Genomic DNA, 25,903 nt, shown 5'->3' with positions numbered 1-25,903 from the left:
ACAAAAATCACTTTACTGGAGGTATCTTATAGCAACTGTTGTGTAATTTAAGATAAATTAAATCTTTGAGTCCAAAAATGTTCAAATCCTTATTAAATCCTGGAAAGGAAACTGTTATTTCACACAAGTTAGCTGGGGATTTATGGTAACAATCCATGGCAAATGCCTTGAAGGAAACCCAATAAACATGCAACAATTCTTTTCTAGTCTTTTCAAAGGTCAAGTGTGATCATCACATGGAAAAATTTATGCTCCATCAATGTGTTGCAAAACAAATATATCACAAATACCCAGATGTCAAACTCAATTTTGAATAATTACATTTGAACGCAATCTCTAGCACTCACAGGAAATTTTAAAAAACACACTTAGACAAATTTGATTTTTTTTCTTCATTCTACCTTATTTACTTTATCTTTAAAAATTGACTGGTATTAACATCTGTACTTCTCTACTTTTCCTCTCTTGAGCACATATGACCACTTCCCTTGGGTCTTTGATACGGGAAGTGTTACCCTGTGCCTTGTGTGCTTGCTTTTTTCTCTGGCCAGAATGGTTATCCAAGTTTCTCCCTGGATAGAGTCCCGCCTGCATCCAAGGCTCAGGTAAACAGCACCTGCTCCTGCAGGATTCCTCACCTGAGACTCCCCATCCTCAGCCAGTAAGTAACTGCATTCGGCTTTGGGAACACTTTGTTGTTATTGCAGAATTTTGATAGGTTACAGTGATTCTGGGAGCATTTCCTCCCTTTTTCAGTACAAAGTAAACTAGGGAAGACTTTAAGACCTGATTGTACTTTTCTTGCATTAAAACTGCAGCAAACAGCACAGCTCATAAACTGGAGAGAGGCTCCACGGCTAAGACTAACATTGAGTACTCCTGGTTGAATAAAGGCATAGATGAAAGCTCAATCTACAAATGAGTGTGTAGTCCTGAGAATTTAATGTAAGACAGTGTGAGGGAAGCTCTAACTGCAACAACTGTCAACTCTACAATGATTATCATTGTTCCATATAAATATTTTCTCTTTCAAAAGTGTCATTGCCCTCTAAATTCCCAAAGGAGAATGAAGAGCAGAGGTTGCTTTAGAATTCTAACCCACATCAGCCTGAACAATGACCACATCACCATCCTATTCAACAACTCCTGCCTTAAGGAATCAGTGGTTCTGCTCATACACTAGAAGGAGCATTTTAAGTACAAGTCAAGAAATAGGCAAAAATGAATTCCAAGAAATACAAAACTGAGTGACTGAAGTCTGAACAGTGAATAGCTAATTTATTTGATTTAACCAGGAGCAGAAACAGAGCAGTAGAACCAAAGCAGGTTATGCGGGAACAGGGTGAATCTCACAGCCCAGACCCTCACAGGAGCCACTTTGGGAACAATTCTGTGCAGCAAGCAAAAGTTGTGGACAGACTGAGCATGCACTGAGCTGGGAAAGAATTCATTTCTGGTTCAGTGAATTGCACCAACATGGCATCCTACAAGTACCACCAAAAATAGGTCTTCATAATCCCCCACACCTAACAGCCAGAAGACACAGATCTCCACCAGCAGCATGTCAGGCACCATTTTGTACAGTGTGGCAAAGGCTATGTGTATGTGCTGAGCTTGGAGAAAAATCACTTGCAGGTCAGTGCATTGCATTGGTCTCACATCAAAAATAATACCACCTTTGGCACCCTATCAATAAAAATAGGTCCAGATGGCCCTCAAACCTAACAGCCAGTCAATTTTGGTAAGATCAGTACCAACAACAACCTAGTTATTTAGGACACCTGGTGTCTCCCTAACCCTGAGAACTGCACAGACTAGAATTGGTAGAAAGCTTGTGCAAAACAATGATACAGCCATAGCCATAGCATGGGATCACAATGTGGAGAGTGGTGATCCAGGTGCTGGAGTTATGAAGAAAATGGTAGAAGTCTGACGCAAGTACCCAGACCTGAAACTTCCTGGAGGAAATGGCACAAGTGACTGCAAACAAAGAACCAGGTACCAAACACAATTAAGTAAAATTGAACTGTAGACCTGTAAGTGACACAGTTTAGAAACCTGCCCTAAGGAGAAGAGCTTCTTCACCAGAAGTACAATGACCAAGAGCAAAAAGAAGAGACAGAGGCACAAGGAACATTACTGAAGACTCCCCCAGAAAGGAACACAAGCCTTTGCCAAGCTGAGAATTAACTCAGGAACACAACAAAGAATGAGGATACAGAATTTAGAAAACCCACTATAAAGCTTCTTATCAACAAGGAGAAGCACATACAAGAGTTCAAGAAATTCAAGGAATATGTCACACAGGAAATAGCAACAATGAAACAAAATCAAGCCAAATTATTGGAAATGAAGGACATATTAGAGCAAATTAAAAATTGAGTGGAAAATTTTAATAGAATGAATGAGGCAGAAGACAAAATCTCAGAATTGGAAGATAGTCCTTTTCACAAGTTGGAAGCAGTCAAACAGCTGGAAGTAGAACTGCTTCAAGCTGAAAAAAAAAAAAGTATTCAAGAATTAAGACACACTAGTAAAAGGCCAAGTATAAGAGTTAGGGGAGTCCCAGACAGTGCAGAAACAGAAGCTGGGTTTCAAAATGTGTCTGAAATAATAAATAGAAACTTCCCTAATCTGGAGAAAGAATTGGGAAACAACATCCAGGAAGGGCACAAAACTCTCAACAGGCTTGGCCAAAAGCTATCTTCACCATGACACATGATCATCAAGCTCTCTTCTATCGAACATAAGGAAAAGATCCATAAATGTGCATGTGAAAAAAACCAATTGACATAGAGAGGAATGTCAATTAGAATCACAGCACCTCTCACGGTAATCTCTGCAGCCCAGAAAAGAATGGAGCAAGATAGTCTAGATTCTAAAAGAAAAGACATTGTCATCCCAGAATAACATACCCAGCAAAGCTTTCTTTGTCTTTGAAAAGGAAATAAACTTCTTCCACAGCAAAGCTCAAAGAATATGCCCCTTCCAGACCTGCCCACAAACAATACTTAAAGATGTTCTCTTGAAAAGGAATAGAACCCACCAAAACCAAAGGCAAATGTGGAGAACATCTCAGTAAAATAACAACAGAAGACTAAATCAAACAATGAACAAACAATTGCTAAAATGACAGGACCAAGTTACCACCTATTCATATTAACCCTGAATGTAAATGGCTTAAACCCATCAATCAAACATCATAGACTGGTAGATTGCATTAAAAAACAAAACCCATTTATTTGGTGCCCACAGAAGACACATCTCACCAACAAAGATCAGTGGAAACTATATCATGGATTTTGATGTTGTCCTTGTTATTTTTATTTCTCCAAAACACTTTTTTTCTCAAATTCTTCAGTGACTCATAGGTCATACTGTAGCATCATTTTCTTCAAGAAGGCTTTTGATTTTCAGCAACACATTAGTCATTCAGTAACATGTTATTTAACTCCATGGTGTTGTTAATTTCTTTTTTCTTCCTGTTGTCGATTTTGTTTTGTGGCTTTTCATTTAAGGGGATGTATAGTAACTGTGTAATGGAGACTATCATGTCCAAATGTGAGGGTACAGTGCAGTATGCATCTGTACTTCCAGATCAAAGATGGACTCCCAGTGAAACTGTTTACTATATCTTGACGATGGGATCCTGGACCCTGCTCTTTCCAGGCCCATGATGATGAACATGCAAATGTGTATGGGCAACTATTGTAATAACAGAGGGGCAATCTGCGTGTGTAGGTGGGAACTTAGGGATTGGGTCCAGGAAATCCCATAGCCTATGAAATTGTATCGTAAAGTAGTAATGATAATAATGATGAAAAAAGGAAGATTAAAGAAAGACCTCAAAAAAATAATAATAACAGGGTTCTTCACAATCTCAATCACCTGTGAGAGTGACATAATCTTTGGGAGACAGACTACAATTTCTATCAACCTTGTCAAGGTGTTAGTGCTCAAACCCCTTAAAAAGTTTTGGGTTTTGGGGAGCACTATGGCATAGTATGCTAAGCCTCTGACCAACATTCCATTAGGGCACCTCTTTGAGTACTGCCTGCTCCATTTCCAATCAAGCTTTCTGCTAATGGACTGGGAAGCACAGTGAGCTTAAACATGTTTTGGTCCCCATTGGGAAGACCCACCCACAAATGTTGCCTGCATCTGCTTCTGACTGGTGCTCCTAGATAAAGCTGCATCTGGTTCATTTCCTTTCTGTAGAGTTCAAGCCCATGGACAAGAATATTTCTTCCCAGATCTCTAGAAAGCTAAATCACATTCCCAAAGTAATTTCGAATTGTGGAATGCAGAGGGACAGCAAGCCACAAGAAGTCACCAAATAAGTGGGGGAAAAAAGCTGGAAAATGTTTTGATGATTGGAAATTAGCAACTTTTACAGCAATCAGAAATTGTGTAGTGCATCCATAATTCTCAGGTAAAAGAAAATGACTCCCGAGGAAACATGATTGAATTTCCCCAGCTCAAATTTTCTATAACACTACATTCAGAAAGGTATGCATTTATGAGGTTTTATATGCATGAGAGGGAAAAGGATATGAACAAATACCATAAGAAGGAGGCAGAGAAGCTTGGTTATCTAGATAGCATTGTATTATATTAGCTTAGAGTATATGAAATCTGTCCCTTTTACACTTAAGAAACCCTATTAAAGCAAGAGGAAGAGGACCAGCATGAAAACCGAAAAAACAAATTACGTGAAGGTAGCAACATCATCACCACAGTTAATATAGAAACAATGATGACAGTACAAGGTCACATCACTGGGTTTAACATGGAAGTAATTTCACTGTGGAAACTAATAGTATTAAATTAAAAATAGAGGCCAACAAACCCGGATGAGTACAAACAATACTGGAACATGTTAATATTGAATTAGAACAACAGATTCTGACACAGCGAAGAACAGATCTAAGTAAATAGCTAACGAACTGAACCAATATTTCCATCAGTGTGAGGATTAAATATTTAAAGTATACGTATCAGATTCAGCCAAGATATGTAAGCCTCCATTTTGGAGAAAGAGTCGAGAACAATTAATTTATCATTCCTGGAACTAGCCCTATCTCTGAGAGTCTCAGAAGATAATGATTGCTTCTTGAAAAGGTGAGCCATGACGAGCCAGGCTGTGCATAGAAGAAGCTCAATTACTTTCTCTATTCATCTCCTATCTCATCAAAACTTCCCAAAACCACAAAATGGAAACAATGGCATTATGACCAGTGTTTCAATGAAAACTGATGCCTGGTTTTAGGATATTTCTCATCTTTACCTTTAAGGCATTATATTGAGATTATTTTATATTTCTCCATAACCTCAGGAGGTTCCCTGCAACATATGCATTAAAGTCTAAAAGATCAGTCAACTTTCCCTCCCTAAATCAATTACACAATTATTTACTGGCAACTTGTGCAAGGTGTAAACTGTAATATTATTTCAACCCCAAACAGCCTGTATCTCATGCAATAAGATATTGTGATGTAACCAATGAACCAACAATCTATGTGAGTCAGACTGCTTATGATCTACATCAAAAAATTGTAAAATCTAATAGACTTTCAAAACCCTGTGCTACTCAGAAATGGGGCGGGAAAGCAGAGAAATCTTCTTTCTCTTTAGAATGTGTGAGGAAGACGTGAAGTATAACTTATCAGGAAATAACAGGTAACTTATAGACAACAGATTCAAATCAGCATTAGACAATAGTAAAACTACAAAGACATACGGGGGAATCAAGAGCAATCCTAACAACCTCTGAACAGAAGGTCATATGCACAGAGCAGAGGGGATTCCAGAGTGGAGCAGGAGGACAGGAAGAGGCTTGTATCCCAACCCTGGAGACTCTCAGATCCTCACCAAGGACTATTAGTACGGACACCAAGGACTACATCCCAACTACCAAAGAGACAACAGGGAATAGGAGTGCCTTTAGAGGCCAAGAACTCTGAGGTTATTCACCCCCTCTTGGATCTACCACATGAGATGGATGAAGCCCAAATCCTTCCTCGCAGGATCCAAGATCATTGGAACAACGCCCAGGAACCCTGAGCAGTCCACAGAAACAGAACAGTAAACTTCCTTCGGGACTAGGGAGAGGAGCTTTCTCTGGTCCTTACTTAGTTCCAACTTTGGCTCCCCACCTTCTCCTGCAATGACCATCAGGGTTGCTCTAGACCCTCCCCCCCAAACACACACACACATTACAATAGACAGGCAGAGAACAACAAGGAAAGCTTAGAATCAGACAGGAAATGGTCAGCATGGACTCACACATACCTAACTAGGTAGGGCACAAATATTAATTACTCCTCACTAAGGTAATAAAGATTTCTCTGCACACCACTCCTAAAATTGTTCTGCACTTCAACTGTTGACATATGCCTTGTTAGAATTATAACCCAGTTTAGACTATCCTAAAATCTGCCAAGTTCAGCAAAATTATGCTTCAACACTATAAACTGCTAAATACTAAAATGAAAATAGACATGAGAGAGCTGAATAGTACCATATGTAGCCATTTTAAGGTGTATAGCAGCCAGTTCTGTGTGTAAACTAAAATTGAAATGTCAATGAAGTAGTCACAGATGTGGTTAAGAATTTGCATTTTTTAAAACATATTGGTTACTCAATACCATGTCAATTAATTGCATAATGTTGCAAATTGTCATTGATGTTATGTTGTGGCTTTAAATTAATCAGGATGATATTCTGCCAGCTCTGCCTTCAGACCAGAAATGGTCTCCCCAAGAAGCCGTTGAATTTACCTGAACAATAAGATGCTAGACTCTATGCTTGGTATACTCTTACAATAAAAGAATCTTGACTGAATTTGAAATGTAATACAGCAACAAGGTGGAGGGATCCACCATGGAGGGAGGGGTTGGGGGATCCCCAGAACCTATGAAACTGTGTCACATAATGCAATGTAATTAAAAATATATAAGAGAGAATTGCAAGGTGTATGACCTGAGGTGTTTGAACTAGGTTAAAGAGACCAGTGGTCAGGGACCTAGAGGTGACAAGAAAGACTGACTCAGAGAACATTCAGATCCTGTGTGTAGTACACACATAGAGATGCAGGAGACAAGACAGAGCTAGGAGAAGACTCCATTTCATGTCCGTTTGGGTCTGAAAAACATGTCTCAGTGCCAAGTGAAAGTGATAATCAGGAGTCCACAGACTTTCAGGGTCTCAAACAGAACAACATGGATCTCTAAGAAAATTCAGCACAAAATTCATTTAGCACAAGAATCTCGGTCTATACACAAAAACAGACCCAATTGAATCTGTAGTTTCCTGGTAACCACCCACTTTGTGTGATGAGTTGAAAGCACTTAGTGAATGCAGAACACTGCACTCATACCTCATCTTCTGCATCCTCACTGTCTCCCAGGGAAGCAAACTTCTATATCAGTGATGTGCTTGCAACAACTAGAGAGAGATGAAGTGCCCACCTCATGGATGATCACACACCCTGGCTGAGTCCTGGCTGTCAGGTGTATGTTTACTGTAATCCCAATCCATTTCATGCCTCTTTCACCCTGAAAGAAAAAGAAGAGAAAATCAGTAAAGACTGGAATGAAAGTGAACATATCACTTAATCGGATTTCAATAAAAGGAAGCATTTGAGTTATTGATAATAATTTTTGCAATGCAACTATTTGATTATGTCAGTCTCTACATTGTCATGGGTCCAAATGCTCCACCTCCTGGTTTCTGCATCCAGATAGGACTGGCTGAATTCCACGTAGGTAGATCTGTGAATCATGGTCCAATCACAAACTAAATATATGAAACTCCTTTCTTCCCTGAAGAATTTGGGTGGCTCCCTAGAGAATAAATACAGCAGGACTCTGTGTTCTCTACACAGTATACCACTTCAACTCGGACACTAACAAGCAAAGATCCAACAACAGCCGCTCAACATGAAGCTGGTCATGGTCCTCATGCTGGCTGCCCTCCCCCTTTACTGCTATGCAGGTGAGTTACGAGCAGGGAAGGCAACATGGGCTACAGCAGATGGTAAATGGAACCATGTTGTAATTCCAGTAACAGGTCAGTTTCAGTACAAAGGGCCAGCTATAATAGACCTATCAATCATCACCACTGTTGGGAAAGAGCTGTGTTTTTATGGATTTTGTCCCTGCCCTGGAGCTGTATGCTATCCAGTGTGCCTCACCATTGAAAATAGTGCGGTAAAACCCAGGATGAATCTCAGGAACATATGTTAAAATATACATTCAGAAGAATTCAGGAAGGGTGTGAAAGAATGGTACCATGACATTGTGTTCACTGTTGACTTTCCTGACTAAGGCACTCGAGAAAATCCTGCACGGTGAGAGAAAAGAGGGGGCCTCTGAGAGAAAAATTCCAAGTGACTGGATGACCCAGTACACCACATTGTCGTTTATTTTTGCAGATGGTGCACAGGAGTGGAAACCTGAAAGGGATTGTGTTGTGGTCAGAATTATGTAAATAAGCTATGCAATGATCCATGAAATGATCTAGTCAGAATCCAAATCCTGACATCTTTCTAACCTTCCCCAAAATACAGGCCAAAGCAGGGGATTCCCAAGCTCTGTGGTCCGCATTGCATTGTTTATAAACAGCAGAGCTAATAGAGCTAGTGCACATATTAAGTTTGAGATCTGTTACCCTTGGAAATCCTGTTGTTGCTCTGAATTATAGTACTGACTTGATATGTTAATTGGGTTTTCATGACTTTACCTAAAATACTTGGTAGTACTTACAGTGTAAGTGGTTACATACCAAACAAGGTTTATCTTGGCTCATGGTGTTGGGGGTTCCAACTGTAAGGTCCAGGAGCCGCGTTGTTCTGGGGTTTGATGAGAAGAGCAGAATGACAACTCAAGGAGGACTGCATGATGAGCTTAGACAGACCGTGGGAGTGCACTGTCTTCCCCACCTCTGTGACTGTAGCATTTTGGATGTAGTCGTTTATGGGAGGGAAGGAGAGACACAGATCCTCTACGGCCGATTCACCGCCCTGTACATTTAAGGTAGAAAATTATGGGGCGATGGCTAATATAACTAGGACTCCCAACCACATTCCACATCAGACTATAAGCTCATTTTCTCATTCTTACTCCCCAGGTCTTGGCTGCCAGTTAATGGGGGACTTGGTCAGTAAGACTGCCGACGAAGCCGTATCGATAGAGGAATACGTAGCATTTGTGTCTGAATTCATAAACACTGATACTGAAAGAGAGGCTGTGGTGAATTTCAAACAGTGTTTCCTCAATCAGGACAACAAGACTCTGGAAAACTTTTTAGCCTTAGAGGTAATGTTGATTATGTTCTATGCTGTAAATCACTCACCAGGAAGACACAAGCTCTTCATCTATCATCAGTAATGACAGTCAGTTACACTCATATCGATTTAGTCAGTTAAATTAATTTTGTTTTTAGTATGATATCCTACTTCACTTCAAATCTACAATCAGTGAACATTTTTAAAATGTAGCAGGTAGAATTAACAAACATCTTTCCTAACACTCACCCAAGTCCATGCACACATGACTATAAAACACACATGAAGAGCTGTGACACAAGCAGAGAGACACGCACACTCTAAACTATTTCACTGAGCAATAATTTTGGAGGAGACTGAAAACTATAGAATGTGTCTCTTGTGGGAGAAATTGCCCTAGAGCACTGGCCTCTCCTAGGCATCCATCATTGCACTCCAAATGTAGAATAAATAATGATTCCAAGTTTGCTTTCAGTGGTAATTTTCCTGCATTTTTTTTTAGAAAAAATTAATAAAATAGCAAGAAATCTTGATTTCAATATTACATTAATGCAGAGAGTGTTGAAAAGCTATGTCACATGTCTGATTTTATTTTGCAGGATATAATAACTGACAGCCTGTACTGTGCTCCTTTTTAATTGTCACAAGGCCTGTTTCTCAGTGGAATCCAGACTACGTTCCCCAACTGTGTGCAGACTGCCAGAAACCACAACTCTGCTTCTTTTTCTTTCTGTAATCATAAAGCTGAAAGACAATTGTTGAAACCTGTAGTACATTTGATTTCAATAAACTTATTGCAAGGAACTGTCAAGTTCCCTTTTCTTCCACCGTAAGGCTGCAAGGGTTTACAGATCTCTGACACTGACCTGTGTGTGCCGAAGATAATGCTGCATCAAAGAACCAAGGACATAGGACTGGGCAGATTGTTTTGATCTTCCTTTGATAGATTTTTGTATTCTCATTGCATTGATCACATTGTTTTCTGAGCGATAATCGTAGGATGAAACATTAGGTGGGATGGGTACATACATTATTGAAAGCAAAGGGCAGTGTTGTCTATAAGCCCCAAAAATCATTTGCGTTTTTGCCTGGGTGACTGACTAGATCCTATCAGAACATTACTTGCCCCAAGATTTCAAGACCCAGCCAGGCATTGTGTATTCAGTCAACTAGGCACTGCTGGGACACTGCTCCCTTCCCTTGCCAGACTGTCTTCCCAGACCTTTGGGGTCACACTGGGCTCATGGTCTTCTGCGCAAGTGTGTCCAGATTGCCCCTATTTAATTTCAAACAGCTGCATTTATCTTCTCCTGGATACAGCTCCTTCTACTGGTTTCTTGATATCCTACCACAGAAGTTTCTCTCTGAATTTTTGGTTCATGTTTATAATTAAGATGGAAAGAAGTCCCCAGGGTTTCCTGGTATGCCTGTATACCAACATTACGTCATTGCCTTCTCTCAATGGAGTTGAATTTTTAACCTTGGTTAACTGTCCATAACAAATATAAAAAAATCAAACTAGTTGATAAATGAGGTCAGCAGAAAGTAGTATAACTATTATTTTCTCTAACTTGAAATCCCCAAGAGTGGAGTAATTTAGCAATTTTTAAAATAATGTGTATTATTTTATTTGAAAGAGTTACTGAAATAGAAGGAGAGACAGAGATAGGGAGACATTCCAATGTTGGTTTACTTCGAAGTGGCCACAATGGCTGGAGCTGGGCCAGTCTATGCTAGGATTCCAGAAATCCATCTGCGTCTCCCATGTGAATATAAGGACCTAAGCATTTGGGCCATCTTCGTTGCTTTGCCAGACACATTAGCAAAGAGTTGGATCAGAAGTGAGGTCATTGGGACTCATACTGATGTCCATACGGGATGTGGGCAGCACAAGTGGAGGATTAGTGTAATACACCATGGTGCTGGACCCCAGCACTATGTCCAGGCACCTGCGTGGTAAGGTAATGATGGAAGGAAAGTTCTGGTTCAGACTGGATGAGTCTGCAACAGAAACACTACTGGTCAGCTGTCATTAAGGCAAAGGGTACCCAATGAAATTTTGTGAATGTGCACAGCTATAGCTACTGTATGGTTCCCAGACCCTTTATTTCCTCAAGTTGTCTCCCAGTTATAGGCATACACCTTAAGATCAGCATTGACACATGAAACAAAGCAAAATCAAACTGTATAGACTAAAGAGAAATAAAATGATGGACTACAGTAAGGACACAAACAGATGCAGAATCATTAGAATGGTGAAGCAGAGAGGCTGTGATCCCAGGACAAGATCATGGCAGAAGAATACCTGGAGGCCTGAGGACACATATAAGCAGCAGAGTCAGCAGAGCAGTGTTGCAGTTACCAGGCACCCCAGCACAGGTCAGCGATTAGTGACCAGAGTTCTCCCAGTGGTCTAGGGAAAAGAGAAGTTCACCAGGAGCTCAGGAAGTAAAGCCAGGAGTAGACATGTCCATCCCCCTGATTTGCCTGGTTTGACCATGAGCACAAGCAGAGTGCAAAGTCCTAGCAAGCAAGTGCTGAAACAGGGTCTATTTCACTGCATATTCCTCCACCAGTGCCACATCAGGTGCCATTTTGAGTACTGAGAAAAAGCTGAGGGGCTGGAGTAACCACAGCAATGGATAAGGGCTAAACCATGAGTGAGTTCATTGCCAACTTGATGCATTGCACCAAGCCCACAAGGGAAAGCACCCATTTTTCATCCTGCAGTTTCCACCCAAGATCGGTCTTCATAGCCCCTAGACCACAGCAGGCCCAGACACCCACCAGTGCTATATTGAAGGCTACCTTGTATATTGAGAAAATAATGGAGAGCTGGAGGTTAATAGTGACCTCCACATGTGCTAATCTGGGAGACAACCCATGTCCAGCTCAACACATTGCACTGATACGGCAGAGAAATCAATACTAACTTGACACCCTGCAGATTTCACTCAAAATAGGTCTGGGTAGCCTCCAAACCTAACAGCTGGCAGGTCCAGACCTCCACCAGTGGCATATTGGATGCCATTTTGTGTAGTGAGGAAAAGAACAAGCTGTACAGATGCTGAGCCAGGAAAGAACTCACTTCCAGTTCAATGCATTGCACACAATGGTCTCACAGAGAAAACAGTACCAACCTGGCATCATGCAGGTTCCACCCAAAATAGATCCAGGTGGCCCTCAGATCTAACACAGAGCAGGTTCCTGCAATCAGCACCATAGATAATCTAGTGGTTTAAGACAACTGGCGTCAAGCTAATCCCAGGCACTGCTCAAACTGGGAGTGGGGGAATGACTCTCCAGGCAATAGTATGGCCATAGCATAGGATCACCAGGGTTGGAAAGTGGTGAGCCAGGAGTTGGCACTATGAAGACCACAGTGGAAGCCAGCATAAGAACCCAAGAATGAAACACACTGGAGGGAGTAACACTAGAGAATCAAATGAAGAACAGGGTACTGAATGCATAAGTACAATTGAACTTCACACAAGTGGGCAACACAATGTAAAAATGGGTCCTATGGAGAAGAATCTGCTAACCAGAATTACAATGACCAATCAAAAGAAGATGAAGAGATACAATGAATATTACTGAAGACTCCCCTGCAAAAGAAGCAGATGCTTTTGTCAACCGCCAATTGAAAAAGATACTTTAAAAATGGGAGATAAGAAATTTAAAAGCTTTGTTATAAAGCTTCTTATCAACAAATGAGAAGCATATACAGGAATCAAGGAATTCAAGCAATATGTCACACGGGAAATAGCAACACTGAAACAAATCAGGCTAAATTATTACAAGTGGAGGGAACAGCAGAGTAAACTTAAAATTCAGTGTAAAGCCTCAATAATAGATGAGTGAGGGGCCCAGTGTGGTGAACTAGTGGCTAAAGTCCAGGATCCCATATGGGTGCCGGTTCTAATCCTGGCTGCCCCGCTTCCCATCCAGCTCCCTGCCTGTGGACTGGGAAAGCAGTCAAGAATGACCCATAGCCTTGGGACACTGCATGGGATACCTGGAAGAAGTTCCTGGATCCTGGCTTTGGATCGGCACAGCACCGGCCATTGCAGTCACTTGGGGAGTGAATCATTGGATGGAAAATCTTCCTCTCTGTCTCTGCTCCTCTCTGTACATCTGACTTTGCAATCAAAAGTAAAACAAATGTTTAAAACAATAATAGATTAGTGAAGCAGAAGAATCTCAGAATGGAAGACAGTTCCTTCAATGATGGGGGAAAAATCAAAAAGATCGAAAAATAACTGAGTCAAGCTAAGAATTCAAGAATAAAGAGATATGGGCTCAGCAGCTTGGCCTAGTGGCTCAAGTCCTCACATTGGATGTTCCAGGATCCCATACAGGCACCGGTTCTAATCCCAGCAGCTCCACTTCCTGTCCAGCTTCCTGCTTGTGGCCTGTAAAAGCAGTCGAGGACAGCCCAATGCTTTGGGACCCTGCACCTGCATGGGAGACCTGGAGGAAGTTCCTGGCTCCTGGCTCTGGATTGGCACAGCACCTGCCATTGCGCTCACCTGGGGAGTGAATCATCAGACAAAAGATCTTCCTCTCTAATTCTCCTCCTCTATATAGATATCTGACTGTAATAAAAATAAATAAATCTTTTTTAAAAAAGAATAACGAGACACTATTAAAAGGCCAAGTATGAGTAGTGGGAGTTCTGGAAGGCACAGAGAGAGAAGCTGGGTTTAAAAATGTATTCAATGAAATAACAAAGGAAAACATCAATAATTTGGAATAAGAATGGGAAAACAACATGCAGGAGGGACACAAAACTCCCAATAGTATTGACCAAATTGATCTTCGCCATGACACATGATAATCAAACTCTCTTCAGTTGATCACAGGGGGAAAGTTCTTTAAATATGAACATGAAAAAAGCCAATTCACATATAGAGGAGCCTCAATCAAACTCACTTCTGACCTCTCACAGAAAATTCTACAGTCCAGAATGGAAAGAATTAAGAAGACTGAAAACAATCCAGGGAAAAAGCCTGGTCTATTCAACAAATGCTGTTGGGACAACTGGATAGCAGCTTGCAGAATTAAGAAGCAAGACCCATACCTGTCACATTATACAAAAATCAATTCTAAATGAATCAAGGATGTAAATCTGCATTCAGAAACCATCAAACCATTAGAAGAAAACATAGGGAGCACTCTCCAAGATATAGGAATGGGGAAAGACTTCTAAGAAAAGACACCAAAAACACAGGCAGTAAAAGATTAAATAAACAAATGGGGCTACATCAAACTAAGAAACTTCTGTATAATAAAGGAAACGATTAACGAAGTGAAAGCACCAAATAGAATGACAGAAGATCTTTGCACACTACACAAATGAAAAGAACATAATATCCAGGATTTACAAAGAGCTTCAGAAACCCAGGGACATAAAAAAAAAAACTGCAAAGAAATGGGTAAAGCAAATGAGCAGGTGTTTTTCAAAAAAACAGTTTCAAATGGCTAACAGACATGTGAAAAACTGCTCAGGCTCCCTGTCAGGTAAATATAATTGAAAACCACATTGAGGTTCCATGTAACACCAATGAGATTGGCTTACATTCAGAAATCTACTAACAACACCTGCTGGCATGGAAAAGTACCCTCTTTCACTGCTGCTGGGAGTGCAGGCTAGTACAACCAGTATAGAAGTCTGTATATAGAGTGCTAAGAGAACTGAAAATTGACCTGCCATATGATCCAGCTATTCCACTGCTGGCAATATATCCAAAGGGAGTGAAATCTACATATGAGAAAGCAATCTATAATCCTATATTTACAGCAGTACAATCTACAACGGCAGCGACATGGAAATAAGCCAAATGCCTATCCAAAGAGGAATGATTAAAGAAGCCATGGTACATTTACTCCATGGAATATTACTCAGCCATTAAAAGAGTGAAATTCTACCATTTGTAACCATATGGTCCAACTAGAGACCATTATGCTCAGTAAAGTAAGTTAAACACATAAGGAAAAATATCATATGTTCTCTCTGATATAAGACAACCCTTATGCAAAATATAAGATCAAAAATACATGTATTTATATTTATATACAGTCTTCTAGAGGAACTATGTAATAGATACTACCGTATCCAGATACAAGATACAATGCAGTATGCACCCTACTTTCAGATCAAAGATGGACTTCCCATGAAACTGGTATATGTATCCTGACAGTAGGATGTCGTCCTTGCCTACAATATCAGGATATAGTTAAATAGCTGAATGATGAACTTATGACTGCTTTAAGGACTGTAGTATAGGACCTGTCACGATAACCTAGTAGCTAAAGTCTTCGCTTCTTATGCACCCAGCATCTCATATGGGTGCCAGTTCGTATCCTGGCTTCTCTACTTTCCATCCAATATCTTGCCTTGGGCCTGGAAAAGCAGTAGAGAATGACCCAAAGTCTTATGACCCTGCACCCAAGTGGGAGACCTGGAAGAAGCTGCAGCAGTTGTGACTACTTAAGGACTGAACCAGATGATGGAAGATATTTTTCTCCTCTCTGAAAAGCTGACTTTCTGATAAAAATAAATATTTTTTTTAAAAAAAGGGCTACATTATAGCAATAAAATAGAGGAAATCAGTGCTGGGGAGAAAAATCTGGCGGAGGACAAAAATCTCAGAGTGTTTGGAATTATATCACAAAATAAATTAATTAACCAAAAAATTGAATTAAGAGATTATGAAAGGAGAAAAAGAGGCTGTTGTAATGTCATGCAAAGAGGCTAATATGCTCCAAGAAAATATTAGGACAAATTGAAATCTACACAGGACTAAACTTAGCATCGTCTGACACATGCATGAAAATTTGATATATTGCTTAAGAACATTAATTATCAAAATGTGTGATAAGACATAGCAACAAACATAAGCAGAGTATATTGCAAAAAATGAGGTAATACTTAATAAGAACACAAAGTATCTTGTCATTATTGCATGAATAAAAATAAAACTCTCCAAAGACTCAAAAGAGAATAAAAACATTTTTCATGGGCATTCCCCAAGTGTGGATGATCCTTCTGAGGAGATAGGGACCCAAGGTGTGATGACCATGCAGAGGAAGATCGAGACACGGGAGGTGCAAAGCAAGTGAAGCAGTACACGCTTTATTAAACTCAACAGGTTACCTAGGCAACCACAGAAAGATAGCCCACAAAGAAATGAAGCAACAATCACCGTAACAGCCAAGGAATAAACATATTTTTCAGGAATGGATTCTATCAAACCAACTAACTGAGGAAGGTGATGTGATTTGCTACAAGCATCTAATGAGAAAGGAGGCACAGAGAGGCACTGCTCATTCCAAACCACGCTTGGCCCGTGAGATAGTCACAGTTCCATACAAGAAGCCTGCTTGCTGCTAGCACTCTCAGCCAGCTGGGAGTGTATGAGTTCTGGGTCCTCTGGCATCTGATGAACTGGTTCAGAGGCACACATCCAAGTATGATGATGATGGTGAAGAAGAGATGACCCAGGGGCACTGAGTGGGATCTAGAAGAAGATAACAAGTAGGAGGAAGTGAAGCGCTTCAGATGTGCGGAGGAGCCTGAGCAGACCCCTGCACCTCAGGGTGATCCCAGAACACTGGGGAACAGAGAGGCCCACACTCCTGCCACCATCTTGCTATTCTGGAACCTACTGTCAGTTCCCTGAGTGTTATTCACTAGTGGTACTCCTCATTGTCCAGCAGAGAAAGTACATTTAGAAAAAAATCTAGTACGGTATGTATACGTGGAGAAAGAAGATTTCCTGTATTTCATTTGCACAATTTTAAGAGTGAAATGATACTTTCCACTCTTTCCCCCCTTCTTCCCACCTCCTTTCTTTTTTTTTTTTGCTCTTTGTAATAGTATTCTTTCCACTTACTTTATAATCACAAGCTTAATTCTCCACTGATTAAAGATTTCAAAATCTGAAAGTAAGCTGCTGAGCTGTAATTGGCGAACGTGAAGCAGAAACCTGATCTTGCACACAGTATTCTAAGGGCAATCATTACCATTTAGCTCTGACAATCAAAACCACATCCAGACCACCTCCACCAGGAAGGTGCATGGGTTATGTACCTTAGTACTGACTTGTTGCTGTAGCAAAGTCTGACTGCCAGTTTCTCTATAAATTTTTCTGATTCCCCTAAAACCTATATATTCACAACTGTGAAAGATCTATAACCAGAAGGATCATATGATCATTGGAAAAAAAAATCCTAACCTAATGGAGAAAGTCTGGTTAGAAAATCAGCAATCTCATGTGGACCATATTAAGCTCAGAACCAAACACTTCACAAAAATGTCAAACCAAAAAAAGTTTGTGGTTTTAGAGGGGGAAGAAAAAACACAAGGAGAGTCATCCAAGGACTGACACCTTGCCCTTTTTCTGCTTCCAAATATGTTTTCTGTGCCAATTCATTAGACACAATGAGGTTAGATCATGTCATTGTAATGGTCACTTCAGAAAGAGAGGGGAACAGAGACCCTTGTCAACCCCGTCTCCAACCACCTCCTCTGCTTATCTCCTTCCTCCGTGACCTCAAGTTCCTCATCCAGGAGCATGACAAGCAGTGTTAGTGCCAAGGACGGCACACTGACATTTAGTGTTGGGATTAGCTTTGACCTGAACCTTTACTAATAATTCAAATTAAATGAGCTCTCCTTTATTAGTAGAACTGGAAACAAAGAAAGTAACACAAACAATGAACATTTTGTTAATGGAGAGTGATCATCATAATACGTCCTATAAAAACGTAGATATTTAAAAAAAAAATCACTTAGGTCTGGTGCCATGGCCTAGCAGCTGAATCCTTCCTTGCCTTGTGTGTCTGGATCCCATATGAGTGCCAGTTCATGTCCCATCTGCTCCTTTTCCTATCCAGCTTCGAATCTGTGGACTAGGAGGGCAATGAAGGATGGCCCAGAACCTTAGGACCCTGTATCCATGTGGGAGACCTAGAGGAGGCTCCTGATCCTGGCTTCAGATTGGCTCAGCTCTGGCCATTGTGGCCACTTAGGGATTGAACCAGCAAATGAAGGGTCTTTCTCTTTGTTTCTCCTTCTTTATGTATATATGTATATATTGGTCTTTTAAAACAAAAAAGCAACCACTCTACTGGAGATACCCTGTAGCCATTGTGGCATATTTTCAAATAAATTAAACATACAAGTCCAGAAATACTCAAGCAGGTCCCCCACTAAATTCTGGAAAGGAAACTGTCTTTTTTTTTTTTTCCATTGCATACATCTTCAGTTGGCTTGGGGTTTAAGGAGGCTATCCATGGTCGATGCTGTAAACCAAATCTCACAAGTATACAATATCACTTTTCTCATCTTCTCCAAGGTCAAGTGTGATCACCACACAGAACAGCACATGCTTCATCACTGTGATGTAAAGAAGTCACAAATGTCCTGGTATCAGACCATTCGTAAATGAGTAATTACAATTGGAGTTCGTACCTCCTGTGAGTTCTGAAACTCTCATGTGAATTGCTTAATCATCTAAGATGTGTTCATTTTTCTTCTGTTTTCCTTACTTTGTCTTGATTAAACTTGGCTGCCGTTTGTATCCTATGTGACTGTTCTTTCCCTGTCTTGACTGCAGGTGGCTTCTTAGCATCCCTGACACTGGAAGTGTCCTTCACCTTCTGGCTTCTGTGCTTACTATTCCCTTTGCCCAAAACAATTTCCAAGTTCTTCCATGGATACAGTCCTACCTTCATCCAATGCTCAGCTAATTGACACTTGATCTTGCAGAATTACTTACTAAAGGTCCTTCCTTATCAACCAGCCTTATCAATTTAGCCTTGGGGTTATTTTCATGTTTTTGAAAGATTTTTATGTGTTTCATATATTGTAGGAGCATATATTTCCTCACTCATATGGAAGTATGTTTTAGATTATATAAGATCTGATCTTACTTGCTCCTGCACTAAACCTGCAGCACACAGCAGTCTGTGCGGGAGAGTTTCCATTGCTGCTACTAACACTGGATGGAGGCACAGATGAAGGCTCCCTCTACAAACAACCTTGCATTCCTGAGAATTTCACATAACAAGTTTTAGTTATGGCAGTCATTAACTCTACAATGACATTCATTGTTCCATATATTTAAAAAGTGGCCTTTCCCCTGTCACTGCCCCCAAATTCATGAGCAGATGTTGCTATCTGCTTGAGCACAAATCACATCCCCAATCACCATTCAATAATTCCTGCCCAAAGGAATAAGTTACTCTGTTCATTCACAATAATCATTGAGGAACTGGAAAGAAAATTCTAAGTAACAAGGAATGGAATAGACAAAAACAAGTTCAGTGATTTATATAACAGTGAAATTCTAAAGTTAAATCAATTACGATTAAAAAAAAGAAACAGGAAAATGCCATTATAATTACATATTAGCAAACTTTGATCCAACCAGAAATCCCATTTAATATTCATAGTCTTCATGTGAAAAAAAAGATAGCTCCCAAAAAAATGTTGTATGATTTCTTCCAGGTCCTCATGTATGCACTCACACCTGGTACAGTCATGAGGGTCTGTTTGCATAAGAGCAAAGAGAAGAACAAAAAAAAAAGTAAAGGAACAGAGGGAAGATGGTTATTTTCTTAGAGTTGTATCCATGAAATGCCTGACATCTTTCCTCTTTGTATCAATAAAAAGGAAGAGTCGGAATATCAGCAGGAAATCCAGGGGAGTGTGTGTGTGGAGGAAAGGAGTCACGGATAACCACAGTAAATATAGAAACAGCGACGACATACCTGCAAAGCAAATTCTCACATCTCTCATGTAAAGAGTCAAAGCCCACAGACTGCCATAACAGGGAGTAAGGATAAATTGTGGTATGCATCTCTATTTCTGAATAAAAGGAAGATTCCCAATGAAACTACTAAATAGATATTGACAATAGGATGCTGGACTCTCTACCATTATCTATACCTACAATGTCAGGACACACTTAAATAGCAGAATGATGGACTTGTGACTGTTGCTGAAACACTTAACTATTGTAATAATATAGGGGCAAACATTGCAGGGGGAGGGGAGAATCAGAGAGGCAGGAGGGGAAATCCTTAAGCCTATGGAACCATAAAAATATATATATGTGTGTGTGTGTATATTATATGTGTGTGTATATTACATGTGTGTGTATGTATACATATAAACTGGTTCTAAAAACAAAAGATACAGAAGTTATTTCATAATAAAATATGATTTATGGATAAAGCCCACATACACAAGGGATTACAATCAGGTGAGAAATGTTGGTATTGAACTAGAACAGCAAATTATTCACACATCTTAGGTTGATGTAAATAGTTAATGAATCAAGCCAAAGCTCATATGGGTTTGAGGATTAAATACTTACGTATACATATCAGGTATAGTCAGGTTGTGTAAAGTTCAAATTTGTGGTGAAGAGACCAAGAAGAACCAATAATTGCCTGGCAACTGATCTTGGTTTTGTTACCTCATCTGCTTGTAGCCCCAAGATGTTGGTGGACCAGGGAGAAATCAAAAAGTAACGCTTGCTAGGGAAAAGGGTATGCCAAGATGACTCAGGCCGCGCATGCAAGCATGCCAGAGCTCACATCTTTCCTCTTTGTATTAATAAAATACTCACTATCTTGTTAGTGAGTAATAAGATACTATCTTCTTCATTCAAGACTCCAAAATCCTCAAGCAGGTGTCAGGACCTAAAATGAAAAGTGAGACTTGATCTTAGAATGCTTGTGAGCAACATTTACCAAGGCTTTCTGTTGAAGCAAATTCCTATCTCACCATCAATCAAGGAAGGTTGTTTGCAAGATACTCATCGAAGTCTTTGAGAATTAGCAGATATTCCTTCCCCAATTTCTTCGCAATGTTTGCATGACAAGTATACATGGACAAAAATGGCAAGGTGTGTGATCTCAGGAATTTGAAGCAGTTGAAGAGGCCAGCAATAAGATTCGTGGCAACAATCTCAGACTTGCTCCGAATGCAATGCAGTATCATGTGCATGGGTAGACACATGCAGATGCAGGAGAAAAGACAGAGCCAAGGAGTAAAGTGTAGTTTATGTCCAGCTGAGACTGAATACGTTGTCTCAATGTAAAGTGACACTGAAAGATGGGAATCCACAGAGTATCTGGGTCTCAAACAGAACAACATGAGTCTCTAAGAATATTCAACATGAATTCCCATAGTACAAGAACACAGTCTGTCCACAACGACTTATCCAAATGAATATGTAGTTCCCTTGTAACAAGCCCTCATTATGTGTGATGACTTGAAAGAACTCTGAAATCAGAACACTGGACTCCATACGTAGGTCTGCTGCTTCTTCATTATCTCTCAGGAAAGAGAAACTATTTATCTGTGTTGTGTTTCTCATAACTGGAAAAAGACGACGTGCCCACCTCAGGGAGAATTGACCACCCATCCCAGTTGAATCAAGGCAGTTAGATGTATGGTTACTGGCATCTAAGACCATTTCATATCTCCTTTCACCCTGAAAGGTGCTCTGGTGCTCCATATATGGGGGTACTGAGGTGCAGATCGAAGGAGACTCATGTGCTTTCTGTCCAATAATCTTGTAATGTGGGCTTGTTTCCATATTTAATTGAATATCCATAGAATATTTTCATGCAATTAAAACACTAGCTTTAGCTTTGCATGCTTGCATTATTAGAATGCTCCAGCTGCTTGATTAAACAAACACCAAAGAGGTCTCAAAGCTGGTTCCACATTGAAAAAAAAAAACTGAAAAACAGAGAAAATAAAGATTAAAGTGAACACAGCAAAAGTCAAGAGGAAGGGAAGAAAAGGAAAGGAAACATTTGAATTTCAGATTGACAACAGTAATCCCAACACAACTTTTCAATTATGATTGTCATGGGTCCAAATTCACTGTCTCCTGGTTTCTGTAAACAGATGGAACTGGCTGGGTTCCATGTGTATAATTTTGTGCTTCCTTGGTAAATTTCAGATTAAACTGTGATTCCTCCGCCTTGTTCCTGGAAGAGGTGAGATTACTGCCTAAAGAATAAATAGAACACATCTCTGTGCTCATCAGCAGAGTAAATTGCTCCACTTCACTAACCAGTGAAGATCCAACAACAGCTGCTCAACATGAAGCTGGTCGTGGTCCTCATGCTGGCTGCACTCCCCCTGTATTGTTATGCAGGTGAGTTCTGGGCAGGGAGGGCCCTTGGGAACTGCTGTTGGTACCTGGATCCACGTGGGTGACATCTTGATTTTTCTACTGCCATACAGGAAAGCCACAGTATAAAGGGCCAGAGCTAATGTTCACCACTAGTCCCTGAGATCACGTAGCTTTGTCATGGGCTTTGTCCCTGCCTTGGAGTTGTATGTGTGTTTTGTTACCATCCAGCATGCCTCACCATTGATACAGTACTATGAAACCCATGAAAACTCTCAGGACCAAATGCTAGGATTCATGTTACAGGGGAATAAAGGAAGAGATTGCTGGAATGGCACCTTGAAATGTTGATCACTGTTGAGTTTCCTGACTTCGAAACTCAAGGAAATTCTTTGCTGTTAAGAAGAAACAAGGGAACTCCCAGGAGATAAGACCCAGGCAGCTGGATGGCCCAGTGTCCCATATTTTCACTTATTCTTGCAGATGAGACACAGGGGGAGAAACCTGAAAAAAAAAGTCATGATCACAATTATTTAGATAAACTATACCAGGGTCCATGATGTGATAAAATCAGATTCCAAATCCTGACATCTTACCCTCCCCACAGTATAAGTCGCAGCAAGGAACTGCCTGAGCACTGCTTTCTGTGTCACGTCACTTATAAATAGCAAAGTCGCTGTAGCTCTTGAACATTTTAATTCAATATACCTACTGTTCTTGGAAATCTTGCTGTCATTCTGAATTATAATACTGAAGTGATGTATTGGTATAATCTTTATGACATTAACTGAAACACTTGGCAGTAGCTTCATACACAGCATGGTTTATTTTGTCTCATGGTTTTGGAGAGTCACAGTGGAGGTTCCCCAAGAGTCCTTCTGCTAAAATTACTGTGATTCCATCATGAGAGCTCTACCATAGCATCCTGTTCTAATTCATCACTTGACGAAGTCCAACACCCAGACACCACAATTGTAAGGGGAGACACGTAGAGCAAGATTTTCAGGAGTCTAGGGACCCAGAGCTTGAGTTTCTCAACCTACAACTGAGAACATTGGACTTCCATACATAACCTTTTTATTATTATTATTACTGGAAAAGTAAATTTAGAAAAATAGAGATAGAAAGAAAGATTTTACATCTACTGGTTCACTCCCTAAATGGCCACAATGACTGGAGATGAGCCAATCCAAAGCCAGGAGTCAGGAGCTTCCTCCAGTCTCCCACGTGGGTGCAAGGTCCTAAGACTCTGGGACGTTCTAAAGTGCTTTCCCAGGCAATAGGCAGGGAGCTGGAAGGAAAGTGGAGCACCCAGGACATGAACCAGCATATGCAAGGCAAAGAAGGATTTAGCCACTACACTACCACTCTGGGCCCACTTCATAACCTTATTGAGCCATAGGTCTAGGACTTCCAGATGGCTCCCATCTCAGGCTCTGTGTCCTTTTCCTCATATTTACTCCCCAGGTTCTGGCTGCCAGCTTCTGGAGGACGTAGTAGAACACACCATCGATCCAGAAGTGTCTGTGGATGAATACACAGAGTATCTTGACCCATACATCCACTCAGATGAAACTAAAGAGGCCGTCGAAGAGTTCAAACAGTGCTTCCTCAGCCAGAGCAATGAGACCCTGGCCAACGTTAGAGTCATGGTGGTAATGTTGATTTATTCATGTTGATCAGGAAGGAGCAGGCTCTAAATCTGTCATCAGTAATGACAAGTAATCAGTGATCAGAACACTCCATTAAATTTGTCACAAGGATGATTTTCCATGTCACTTTAGAAATCCAAAACGAATGACAATTTTTCAAGTCCAATCACGTAAAAGAAATTGGAAATATCTTTGTTAATCAGCATTCGAGTCCATGTACACAAGGACTCAAATACACACATACAGAGGGAGGTGAAACTCCAAAACACAGACAGACAAGTCCACATATGGAAACATCCATAAATATTTTTCTAAGAGGTAAAGTTTGGTGTTCAGAGACATTAATTGCAGGGTAATCAGCAAAGAAATTTCTTATTCAAGAAGTGGCAAAATAAGTATTATTTGTTTGTTATCCAGAAAATAACACTTATGTCAATTCTACATAAACTTTTTTTTTATTGGAAAGAAAGATTTATAGAGAGAGGGAGAGACAGACAGAAAGATCTTCCATCTGCTGGTTCACTCCCCAGAAGAGTTCACTCTGGTTCACAGCCAGGGCCAATCCAAAACCAGGAACCAGGAGCCTCTTCCAGGTTTTTCTTGCTGTAGGCTGTTTTGAAAAAAAAAATGTGAAGAATTATAGAAAACATCTTGGCTTCAATATTAGATCATTGGAGAAAGCACTGAGAGGCTAGGTTATGTGTCTGCTTTTGTATTTCAGCATGCAATTTATGACAGCGTGTACTGTGCTCCTTTCTAACTATCCAAAGAACTTTGGCTCAGAAGAATCCAGACAATGGTCTCCAACCTGTGGACTGCCTGAAACCACAACCTTCTTTCTCTTTGATTGAAAATCTACAAGACAGTTGTTGAAACCTGGAGTATATTTTATGTCAATAAAATCATTGCAGGAAGCTGAAGTTCCGTTTTCTTCCACCATAGGATTTAGAGGCCTCCGCTGTCACCAGCCTGTATGTGCAGATTCAACTAACATACTAAAAGAGCCAAGGGTGTGGGGAAGGCTGTTTTATCCCCCTCAGATAGCTGTGGTGGTTACATGGATCAAATTTCCTTTCTCTGGAACATTACGAAATGGACTTCATTGATTGATGGGCACATTCCATACTGAGGAACAAATATTTGTGTCTATAAGCATAGGTCATTACCTTCTAGTTCAGCTTGGTGACTAGATCCTATCAGAACGTTACTTGCCCCAAGCTTTCAAGACCCAGCCAGGCCCTGTGTATCAACCACCTAGGCACTGCTGGGATATTGCTCCCTTCCCTTGCTTGACTGAAGCTGGGAACCAGACTATCTTTCCAGACCTTTGGGGTCACACTGAGCTCATGGTCTTCTGTGCAAGGGTGTTCAGATCTCCCCTGCTTATTTCCAAATAGCTGCTTAATTCCAAATAGCTCCTGGACACACGGGTCCTTTCTCCAGCTTTATATTTCCCACAGTGGAAGTTTCTCTCTGAGTTTTTGGTCCAATTGTGTCATTCATGAGAGAAAGAAGCTTTCAGAGTTTTCTTCTATGCTTGTTAGCTGACATCACTCCCTTGACTTGCTCTCAATAGCCTGAAAATATTAACCTCTGTACACAGCCCACATAAAACATATACAGTGAAATCATTTGATGAGCAAAGTCAGTGCAGCAACTATTTTCTCCAGAGGCTTCCCCCAGAGTGAAATATTTCAGTTAAAGTGGTGTTGAAAGCTCTTGTTCAGACTGATTGAGTTTGCAACTAAAACACTGCTGGTTAGCTGCCAGGTAGACACTGATATCTTCTGAGTGTGAATGCCAAA

At 40.5% G+C, this 25,903-nt stretch overlaps 1 protein-coding gene across 3 annotated transcripts; it reads left to right on the top strand.

Moving 5' to 3' along the window:
- Positions 1-7,870: 7,870 nt before the first annotated feature.
- On the top strand, positions 7,871-24,926 carry LOC121157639 (mammaglobin-B-like). 3 transcript variants are annotated; one of them, XM_040981967.1, is made up of 3 exons: positions 7,871-7,995; positions 9,130-9,317; positions 9,886-10,090. In XM_040981967.1, exons 1-3 carry the CDS (start codon positions 7,941-7,943, stop codon positions 9,922-9,924), a joined length of 282 nt encoding a protein of 93 aa, XP_040837901.1. In that variant the 5' UTR covers positions 7,871-7,940; the 3' UTR covers positions 9,925-10,090. The 3 variants fall into 3 exon arrangements, with proteins under 3 accessions (XP_040837901.1, XP_040837899.1, XP_040837900.1); XM_040981965.1 differs by lacking the exons at positions 9,130-9,317; positions 9,886-10,090 and adding exons at positions 23,914-24,101; positions 24,820-24,926 and having other exon boundaries at positions 7,874-7,995; XM_040981966.1 differs by lacking the exons at positions 7,871-7,995; positions 9,130-9,317; positions 9,886-10,090 and adding exons at positions 22,373-22,470; positions 23,914-24,101; positions 24,820-24,926.
- Positions 24,927-25,903: the final 977 nt, after the last annotated feature.

The sequence above is a fragment of the Ochotona curzoniae genome, unplaced genomic scaffold (genome assembly GCF_017591425.1).
Source record: "Ochotona curzoniae isolate NIBS_2020 unplaced genomic scaffold, NIBS_Ocur_1.0 contig_3527, whole genome shotgun sequence".
NCBI lineage: Eukaryota > Metazoa > Chordata > Mammalia > Lagomorpha > Ochotonidae > Ochotona > Ochotona curzoniae.
The sequence above is the reverse complement of the archived record's forward strand: the minus strand, read 5'-3'. Positions and strand labels throughout refer to the sequence as shown.